This window comes from Echinops telfairi, unplaced genomic scaffold, assembly GCF_000313985.2.
Source record: "Echinops telfairi isolate 266 unplaced genomic scaffold, ASM31398v2 ScPeMD7_3533;HRSCAF=4204_0, whole genome shotgun sequence".
Lineage (NCBI taxonomy): Eukaryota > Metazoa > Chordata > Mammalia > Afrosoricida > Tenrecidae > Echinops > Echinops telfairi.
In genome coordinates this window covers 7,856,714-7,867,857 of record NW_022107431.1, presented here as the reverse complement: position 1 = coordinate 7,867,857, position 11,144 = coordinate 7,856,714, and the positions used below count along the sequence as shown (strand labels likewise).

Below are 11,144 nucleotides of genomic sequence, written 5' to 3'. Positions count from 1 at the left end.
CAGACGGGAATGGTGGTACACACACACACACACGACAGACGGGAATGTTCGTACACACACACACACAGGAAATGGGAAAACAGCAATACCTTCTTCCTTCTGATTTTTAACTTAAAAAGATAATGAACTTCTTAAAACAGGAATGTACACAATTTTCTGGTATGGGTCAAATAACACATATTTTAGAGTCTGCGAGTCAAGCATGCTTTTTTTGCTGCATATCCTTTGTTCATTTTATGTAGCCTTTTAAAAAAGCAAAAGAAAAAAAAACTTAACTCAGAGGATATAACAAAACAGGTTGCAAGCTGAATTTCCTCGCTATGCTGTAGTTTGTCAATCCCTGCAGTAAAGCCAAAACAACAATGTGTTGTGTGAGATTAATAACATATGTGAAAGCAACATATGTGATAAAAATGTACAGGGAAAAGAAACGAAAGCATCTGATTGTCAGGTTCATGTGTCGTAGAAGAAGTGGTGTCATTTGAAGCTAGACTGTCATGAGCTGAAGAAGTCCTGGTACACCATAAACCTGGACACAAAAGCAAACGGAGTTATCACTATTAACCTTTTAAAGAAGATAAAATGAAATCATTAGAAATACTCTGTAAGAAGTCAGAATAAGAAGAGAGTACATGAAAAAAGATTTTAAACACAACCATTTCCTAACACAAGAAATATAAATGATCTAAATACTCAGGTAATAGGAGGGGATTGCCAGATTGGGTAAAAGTGTATAAGCAACTAATTTTAAACATAGAGACAGAGACAGTTGAAAAGTAGAAGGTTAGGAGATGAGATCACAAACAGAGATAAATAAAGAAATAAAAGAGTGAAAACTAACACTCCATGAGACAACGAATGAAAAGAAAGCTGGGTGGCTCTATCCCTATCAGACAGAGCTGATTTCAGAGCAAAGACTATTTCAGGGATAGAGGGTCATTTCAAGGAGATGGTCCCTTGACTCCATTGCCTCTAGCTTTTTTTTGTCTCCAGTCCTCTCTCTACTCATCCTGAGCCCTCAGTGAGTACCTAGTCCAAGGTGATCAGATTTTGACATTGGTAAAACACGGGACAATGGTAAACACCATTGATAAAACTCATATCCTGCAAAATACCCACATGGCAGCCGAAAACCGTATACTCTAGCTTGTCAGGCATTCTTTCCAAAAATCGGGACTTTTTAAAAATGCCGCGGGACGCAGGAAAAATTGTTGAAAATCAGGACTGTCCTGCCAAAAGAGGGACGTCTGGTCACCTTAACCTAGTCCCCTAAAGGACAACTTCCTGTCACTTCTCCCAACCTCCTCTGAGGAAATGGCCCCCTGTAACTTAACACAAGACAGAAGAAGGAACTGTGCACAGAGCAAACATCACACCCTCTCCAGGAGAATTTCCTTTAGACAGAGATTGAAGCTTTCAGTCACAGGGAAGGAGCCCTCCACCAGAATGCCAACAACCAGCCTTGCCCTCTTCAACAACTGCCCACTCCGCCCCAGTGAGTCTTCATGAGCAACACGGGGCCCACAGGCCCAGAAGCAGAAACTCATGTGTTCTCGCAAAGATGCATTCTAAGTTGTCTACCCTTAAAGAAAACAAAACTCTACATATAACCTCCTCCCTGGGGGACGGACAACAGAAAAGTGGGTGAAAGGGAGACATCAGACAGTGTAAGATATGACAAAATAATAATACTTTATAAATCATCAAGGGTACACGAGGGAGGGGAAAATGAGGAGCTGATACCAAGGGCTCAAGTAGAAAGCAAATGTTTTGAGAATGATGAGGGCAATAAATGTACAAATGTGCTTGACACAATGGATGTATGTATGGCTGGTGATGAGCATTGTATGAGCCCCCAATAAAATGATTAAAAAAAAAAATCCTCACAACAGAATCAATAGGTAACGTCGTAATAAACAGAGAAAAACTCGAAGTTGTTAAAGATTTCATCTTGCTTGGATCCACAATCAATGTTCATGGAAGCACCAGGCAAGGGATCAAATGACCCGTTGCATTAAGTAAATGTGCTGCACGGGACCTTCTTCAGTGTTGAAAAGCAAGGATGTTGCTTTGAAGGTTAAGGTGCACCTGACCCACGTCATGGTATTTTCAATCACTTCATATGCATGTGAAAGTCGGACATTGAATAAGGAAGGCCGAAGAAGAACTGATGCCTTTGAATTGTGGTGCTGTGAAGACTATGGAAAGTACCTCGGAGGGCCAGAGTTAGCAGTCTGCCTTGGAAGAAGGGCAGCCCAAGTGCTCTTACAGAGGAGCAGGTGGCGATCCATTCTCTTGTACACACTGACTGAGTCTGATGGCCCCTAACAGCAACAACAACAACAGCAACAACCCTGTAAAGAGCTCTGGTGGTGCTGTAGAATAAGCGCTGGGGCGCTAACCGAAAGATCAGTGGTTTGAATTCGCCAGCTCCTCTGCAGGAGAAACACGAGGCGGTCTGCTTCTATGCATTTTATAGCCTGGAAACTCAAGGAAGCAGTTCTCTGGTGCCCGAAAGGATGCCTCAATGGCATAGGTTGGCTGGTTACCATGAAGCAGAAAATGCTCCACAAGGAAGCCCTAATGAATGCACTCCACTGATGGACCATCGCAGCTTAACCACTGCACTCCTATGACGATCACCGTCTTTCTCTTTAGTCCACCTTCCTTCCCCAGGTGCCTTCCCTAGTGGTCACCTGGTGGCTGTTGAGGTGCTAAAGTGGTTCATCAGTGTCAGGTGCAGAATGGTCAAGGGTGTCCTTCTGGCCTGACCCCACTCCCAAGATCCCAGGGTTGAGATGAGCCCAGATCCCATTAGACCCAGTCTCCCTCAGATGTCAGGCTCTCCTACGGGTGATATTGGGATCAGGAGTGGGGTAGAATTGAGACTACAGGGATGTTTCCCTATTATGTTTGCCAAGCTTGTGGCAAGTCTTCAGGAAGTAAGTGCTTGAGAGCTAGGTATTTTGAGTGATTCCTTTTCCAAAGGCAGACTCTCCTTCAGTTGCACAGACAGTGGGCTGGCCCATATCAGTGTTCATTCTGAACCCAGTAATGCTCTAGGGCAGGGTTCTCAACCTGTGGGTCATGACTCCTTTGGGAGTTGAACGACCCTTTCACAGGGGTCGCCCGCTTCATCACAGTAGCAAAATGACAGTGATGAAGCAGCAACGAAAATAATGTGATGGTTGGGGGTCACCACCACATGAGGAGCTGTATGTATGTGTGTAGGTGGAGAACCGCGGCTCTCGGGTCAGGTCGACACTCGAGACGTTGCTGTTCTCCTTCTTTCCTCAGGAACCTTGGAGTGATGGTGTGCTCTTCCCTGTGTGACGTGGGTGGAATCATCACTCCCTTCCTTGTCTTCCGGCTGACGGAGGTTTGGCAAGACTTGCCTCTCATGTTGTTCGGTGAGACTCCACGGGGAGATTTATTATGCCTTCTTTCCAGCCAGGCACTCTGCCTGGCACAGAATGAATGAACACAGTAGCGCCTCGCGAGCGTCCGGCAGCAAGATGGTGCTCGCTCTTCAGCGGTCCCATGAGTCACTCTGGCTTGTGGTGCCTTGTGGGAAGATGAGACACTCTCCTAGGAGGCAGCCCAAAGGTTGATGTCACACAGGAGAGAATCCGAGTGACCTCTTGGCTTCCTTGTGAACTTGCCTCCCAATTCCTGTCCATTTTAACAAGTCATTGCTGCAGGCTCGAGGAGGCTAAATTATCACCCTGCCTGTCTACTTTATAGTTCTGGACAATTGAGAACAGATGGAAATAGGAGTACAGTATCTGCTTTCCTGGAGATAAAGTTGTATCAGGAAGGGCTCCTTACTCCACCCCACCCCTCCCCCAGGCCCACACTTCAAGAATCTCCTGACTCATCCGTTCAGAGGCAGGAGGGCTGACTGTGTGTGGAGGTTTGCCATGCTTGGGCATAGGCTAATGTCAGAAGGAGGGAGGAGACGAGGGAGGGAGAGAGAAGGAGGGAAAGAGGGAGAGAGGATGGAGAAAGAGAGAACAGAAGAAAGAAGGGGGGGGGGGGTGTGCTCCGCACAGGTGTGTGGCCTCTGTTCTAAAGCTCTCTCTTTAATCATCTCTCCCACTCGTTACCTTACTGCCTTCCTGTCTCTTCTCTCATCTGTACATCTGACTTCATCTATCCACCCACATACCTACCTACATACTTAACCTACCTGTCGGTTTACTCATCTCTCTACCTGTCAGTCTATCTGCCTGCCTATCTACCTATCCTAACTGTCTGTCCTGAGCTCCCTGGTGGCTTAATGTTTACAAATTGGGCTGCATTCCCCAAGGTCCACCTATCGAAACCACCAGCCGCTTCTCAGGAGAGAGACAGTGCTATTTACTCCCGTATACAGTACCAGTCTTGGAGACTCACCCGGGCATTCTGCCCTGTCCTATAGGGTTGCTATGCATTAGCATGACTCAATGGCAGCGAGTTGAGTGAGTGAGACCTCTTTACTTACCTAGCTCCTTATCTATGTGTTTGCTTATCTAACTACCTATCTACCTGTCAGTCTGTCTGCTTGCCTACCAACTCACCCAGTTGTCTTTTATCTGCCTCCTTATTGATCTTTCTGCCTATCTATCTAATCCAGTGGTTCTCAACCTGTGAGTCACGACCCCTTTGGGGGTCGAATGACCCTTTCACAGGGGTCGCCTGATTCATAACAGTAGCAAAATGAAGTAGCAACGAAATACTTTTAGGGGCTGGGGTGGGTGGTCACCACAACATGAGGAACTGTATGAATGGGTCACAGCAATAGAAAAATTGAGAACCACTGATCTATTCTTATCCATCAATTGATTGATCAACAAACAAGTCTATCTATCTATTGCAGCCAGTCACAATTGAGTTGCATGTTCTTGAGGTAACTGAATCAGCGAATGTCCCTGTTTAAGCATTGCTTGACAATACTGTAACTGGCTTGGTCTAAGTTTTCTGAGACATCTCGACGGTTATTGAGAAGTACCATCAGGCTAGTATTTGCTTGTTTCACTCTGGCTCTCCCCGGAGGCCCTGCTGCCTGCATTTTCTTGGTTTGAGGTTCCTTACAACACAGTCTCTCGCTCTTGCTTTCCGAGCCCTCGTCACCGAGCTGTGGCGACTTCTGCGGATGGCGCTGCCGTGCTCTGATCGCTCGCATGCATTCTCTCCCCTTTGCAGCCGCCCTGGGCCTGGTGGCTGGCGGAGTGACGCTGCTTCTCCCAGAGACCAAGGGGAAGGCTTTGCCGGAGACCATTGAAGACGCCGAGAACCTCTGGAGGTAATGCCCTGGGGAACTTACAGGGGGTCCAGGGACCACTTCCCAGCCCCTCGCCTCCTTGTTCAAGGTGTAGGAGAGCGGGGCAGGTATTTGGATACCATTTGGCCACACATCACCTGGCTCTCGATGGAGACAAAATGCAATAGGAAGTGGCAGCATGCAGGCAGAGAATAGCCAATTGCTGCCCCTTTGGGCTCATGGCCACTCCAGGTGTGGGCTGGAGTAGAACTGTCCCATAAGGTTTCCATGGCTCTGACCTCTCAGAGAGTGCCCAGTGCTTAACTGTTTGCGCTAGTCAGGAGCTTCTAGGGAAAGAGTGGAAGGTATGGGTGTGCCTTTTTAGTTGATGGTTGCTTGGGGAGAAGAAGATTTGTTTGGGTGTTGACTTGGGGAGTGTCAGGACCCCCAGCTTGGTCCCTGAGATGAAGAAATCTGAGTTGGGAAACTTGCTACAGCAACCTTCTGCCCTTCTGGTGCTGCCAGAGCCGAGTCTGCAGTGGCTTTCTTCACAAAGAGGATGACTTAAATTGTTCACTATTTCAGCCAAGAAGCGTGGAGGCTAAGATTGAACTTTTAAAACAATAACCATGGGAGGAAATGAATTCAGTGCCTGTCAGGCTGCAGGCTCAGTCTCTCCCTCCGGAGCCTCAGTTCCAGGCTTCCACAGGGATAGCTCCCCTGTCTCTGTAGAGTCTGTAGAAACATAAAGACCTGGGTTGGAATCTGGATGTGGCCCCTCCTGGGTCCCCAGAACTTTGGGAGAGTGATTTTAAAAACCATCTCTGAATGTTCTTACCTGAAGATAATAAGCCATGATAACCTGAGAGTCGCAGAGTTGCAGTGGCAAGTCAATGAGATAAAATAGCCCACAGAACCTAACCGATGGCTTGGCACCTAGCTGGTCTTCAACAAAAATTAGACAATGCTTTCCCATCCGTATTGCATATGGGCATGCATTTTAGTTGACAATATTCTGTCCTGAACTGCTGGGGCAGAATAAGATTTGACTGGGTGGACTTGGGATACCACAAAGAGAGCTGGCTAACATATAGACCCCTGCATGGCCAGCTTCTTGACATATTGAATGAAGGCCCGTCAGCACTCTGCCCTTGACAGGAAACCCCACTTTGAGAATGTCTAATTTCTCAGTACCAAAGGGATGAATATTATCTATCTATCTATCTATCTATCTATCTATCTATCTATCTATCTATCTATCTATCTATGAGTTATATATATATAACTATGAGTTGGAATTGATTGTGTATATACATCTCTCTCTCTATATATACATATATATATAACTATGAGTTGGAACTGATTGTGTATATACATATAATCAGTTTCAATTCACAGTGTCCCTATAAGACAGAGTAGAACTGCTCCTTTGGATTTCCAAGACTATAGCTCTATAGGAATAGAAAGCCTCATCTTTTCTCTGAGGAGCAGCTGGTGGTTTTGAACTGCTGACTTTGTGGTTAGCAGCCCAACATGTAACCCACTATGCCACCAGGGCTCCATATATCTGTATCTATTATGTCTATATCTATATCTACATCTATATCTATCTATCTAGTTGTTGTTGGCAATTGGCTTCCTTTGGGTCTGAAGTGATAGAAATGCACAACTGACATGATGGGCTCTGATGTAAAAAATGTCACATTTGAATTTGCTCATAGGTCCTGGGTCATCCTCTGGGACGTTTTTGTTCAATCACTTCATCCTGCCTTGCCAGGGAAGGCTAATGGTCCTACCCCAAGTCCCACACCCCCCTTGCATCCTTCACACCCTCTGTTATCCTTGGTGCTTGTCCCACGTTACAATAACCTCCCCATCATCCACCCTGAGTTCCCTAAGTAGTCACTCCGTCTAATGCCGGAGAGATCAGTCCCTCCTTTCCCTAAGATGTTGGAGAAGAAGACTAGCATCATCTCTGAGCAGCAGCCATGGGACGTGACAGGCGCGCACATGCCCTGCAGACTCGCACATGTCTGCACCCGACTCTCTCACATCCTCCACCCATCCTCTCACACCCTCGGGAGGCAGCTCCTGTTGTTGGCAAACCCATCTCACAGAGGGAAGGAGGAGTGACAGATATGCAGAAAGTCAGACAGGAGATGTTGACTCTAATGGTGGTTGTGTTGGACTGCAGTGCCATGGACGGCCTCTGAGAGGCTTCAAAAGGTTCATGGGAAAATGGTAGGTAAAGATAATGGCATTTTGTTTCCTCATGAACTTTGTGAAGCCCCTTCCTACTTCAAGGGTAGGAAATAGTTTGGGCCCGGGGTCCGTGCGAATTCCATTGCCACCACGCAGCGGAGCCGTTGAAGCATGAAGGCAGACAGACAAGGTGTCACCCAGGGAGCTTGACTGGGTCTGCACACAAATTCACTGAGGGACGCTGCACTTGGAATCTGATCCAAATTTCCTGATGGACATTGACCCTATAAGTTGATCTGTTTTTCAATGCTTACGAAATATTTTTGTCTTGACTTTCTCCCAACTATGTAAAGATGTAAGACACCATTCTTAGCCCTTGTGGGCCCCAAAGATGGGTGGGGCATGAGCCAGATTCAGACCCTGGCTGGTTACCTGCTTACCATCCCTCGGTTTTATGGCTTACCATCCCGATCCCCTCTTTTTCTGGGAAACCTATTCCTGCAGACCAGTTTGCAACAGTTTCCCCACCAAGCTATTTTTTGTCTATTGATTCCCCCTCCCCACAGGACAGGAAAACCCAAAGAAAACATGATTTACCTTCAGGTCCAGACATCAGAATTCTCTGGTGCCTAAGAGCAATGTGCCCTGGGGACAGAGGGCCAAGAGGCGGGCTGTGGAGCCATCGAAGGAAGATGGTCTGGATGCCGTTTGAGTCTCCCCTCTCCCGTCTGCCATCAAATCGATACACATCCTGAAGGACTGTGTGAGGGGGCTCCTTGGATTCTTTTGTACCCGGGTGTCTTTGATCTCCCTCGCCTTCTAGTGGAAGCAAGGACCCAATTATGGAAAGTATCTTGAAGACTCAATAGAATTCCAAGGCTGCACAATAAAGAAGGGTTTTCTGGAAGTCGTACTTGATTCACTAACGGAAAGAAAAAGCCTTTGTATTCGTCGGTGTCTATGTTGGCGAAAGCATTTCAGCGCATACTGTGTTTTCACACATCACGGCACACGGGAATAGCTTGCGCACACCTCTAACGCGCATAGCGTGACTGCACAGGAAACTAATGCACAAGAGGTGGCTCTACGAAAAAAAAAAAACAATCACACAACTGCAAGCATTGTTTCCATAAAAGTGTGATGGTTGTTTCTTTTCGGGCACTTGCTTTTTAAACGTGACAAATTGTCATCACATCCATTTGGTACGTGGAGGTCCTAAGTGTACCAGAGTCGAACTGGGCTCCGTGGAGTTTCCATTGGCTGATCTTTGGGTGGCAGATTGCCACACCTTTCTTCCAAGGCTCCTTTGGGTGGGCTGGGACCACCATCCCCTTGGTGAGCCGCCGGGCCTCCAGGACCATTATCCTGACCGGGAAGCAGTTTCTGCCACTGGTGCACATGCCTTTGATGTCATGGTTGGTGTGGGCTCGTGGTGGTGATGCTACCAGGTGAACTCATGCGTCCGTCAGCTATGGGCTCTCACACACATATGTCGAAGGCGGTCCTCTGCAGTGCAGTGTGTCACCCACCAAACATTCACTGAGAGAATGTCTTCAACTGTGAGGCAAACTGCAAAGGCAACGGAACAGCAAGGCTTCAGAGAACGTGGAAGCAAAGTATCTGAATCTAATTAGGGATGCTAATTAGAGACCTGATGAACTAGGCATGGTTGTATAGTTCACATTTTTGGCCTGAGTCTTGAGTTGAAGTTTGGGGCTGATGAAGGCCGGCAGATCAGATCTCGAGATCCCGGGACTGCACAACAACTTATTTGTAGCAGGAATCTGCCAGAGGCGAGGGGTGCAGGGAGGAGGACATGGGAAACTGGGGTCATCGTTCACATGACAGGCCTGCCTGTCCTGTGGCCGAAGGTTGAGCCACAGAGGTGGCTTCAGTTTCAGACATGAAGGGCCATCATTATTTTGGTTCTACCAGTCTCTCCCAGGAGCCCTGGTGGTGCTGAGCTGCTAACCACACGGTCAGTAGTTCAAACCTACCAGCAGCTTGGAGGGGGAAAGGGGAGGCTTTTTGTTTGTTTCTTGATTTTGTTTTGTATGATTTTCTGTATATGAAATGATGAGATCTAGGAAATGTAAGTCTACAGACAGTAACTGGATCAATGATTGCATAGGCACATGGCCGGAGAGGGTGGGGGAGAATGGAGAGCTAATGATGAGTTTTTGTGATGATGATCGCACAACCCTTCTTAACATGATTGAACTGTGAAAGGAGACGTGGGGGTTCTATAAGAAGGAACTTATGCAGTGAGAAATGATTGACAACCTTGCAAGCCCACTGAGCAGTTCTACAGTGTCGGTGGGAGGACGTGGAGTGACTCAGTGGCAGTGAGTTTTGTTTTCTTATGACTAGTTTTTCTCAGACCAGTAAGCCTGGCTTTTTGTAGGATTTTGACGGATTTTTAAAAAAACCGTTTTATTGGCATATAATTCACCTATCATACGATTCAGTAGTTCAATCATATTAAGAAGAGTTGTACACACATCACCACAATCAATTCAATTTTAGAACATCTCCTTCTTTCCTGTACTCATTGTTACTAGCGCCCCATTTCCCCTCAGCCTCCCCCACCTTCCCCCCAAGAAACCATTCATCCAGTTCCTGTCTCCATAGATCGACCTATCCTGCATCTCGATACAGGGAAACATGCAGAACAAAGAAAGAGACAACAACAATAGTGTAACACAAAGTCTCAATTGAGAAGAAAGCAGAAAATATTAAAAACTAGAACAAATTTCAAATGAGATCCAATGATAAGGGGCTACACTTTCACCCAGCAGAATCTGCAACAATCCACTTTCTAACGCACTCTGCATGCTAGCAAAGGCTGTTCACATCCCTGGGCTATGTGCAGAGGGGATTCACCAGAGGCTTAATTCACATGGATTTCCCCTTTGCTTTTTTTTTTTTTTTAAATAACTGAAATAGCTTTAAAATGGGTCAAAAGTGAGGTCAAGTGATAAGATGTTGCATTTTATTACTATTATTATTATTTTAATCATTTTTGAGGGGACTTGTACAATGCTTGCCACAATCCATGCATACATACATTGTGTCAGTCACACTTGTACATTTGGTGCCAGCATCATTTTCAAAACATTTTCTTTCTACCTGAGCCCTTGATATCAGCTTCTCATTCCCCCCTCTTCCCTCTCTGCCCTCCCTCATGAACTCTTGATAATTTATAAATTATTATTATTTTTTCAGGTCTTACACTGACCAATATCTCCCTTTACCCATTTTTTTGTTGTCCACCCCCCTGGGAAGGGATTATATGTAGGTCACTGTGATCAATTTCCCCCTTATTCCCCCACCTTAACCTAATCTGCTGTAGTCGGCTTTGCAATGCCCTCTGTGTGATAACGAAGCTACTCATATCCCTTGCATATGGTCAGAGGGGATTCACCAGAGGTTTGATCCATGTGGGGACCCTGCAAATGGATTTTTGGGCTTCCACTGTCATCCATAGCTTGAAAATGAGGTGTTCACAATTTAAGGTCTGATATTATTCCCTCCTTCAGATTTGGACTTTATTATTTATAATCCTTGGATCACACAGGCTGGTGAGCTTCTTCCATGTGGACTTAGTTGATGCCTCCCTTAGATGGCTGCATGTTTGAAGACACGTTTTTAAGATCCTAGATGCTATTCTTTTTTTGTTTTGTTTTTTAATCGTTTTATT

General features: G+C 46.1%; 1 protein-coding gene across 1 annotated transcript in view; it reads left to right on the top strand.

Annotated features, from left to right (window-relative positions):
- LOC101641191 (solute carrier family 22 member 1) overlaps nt 1-8,351 on the top strand; it is a 38,229-nt gene extending 29,878 nt beyond the window's left edge. Inside the window, exons 8-10 of the mRNA XM_045294538.1 lie at nt 3,298-3,410; nt 5,185-5,284; nt 8,011-8,351. Of these exons, the coding sequence (XP_045150473.1) occupies nt 3,298-3,410; nt 5,185-5,284; nt 8,011-8,077 (280 nt within the window). The 3' untranslated portion in view covers nt 8,078-8,351. The remainder of the gene's footprint in view (nt 1-3,297; nt 3,411-5,184; nt 5,285-8,010) is intronic.
- Nucleotides 8,352-11,144: the final 2,793 nt, after the last annotated feature.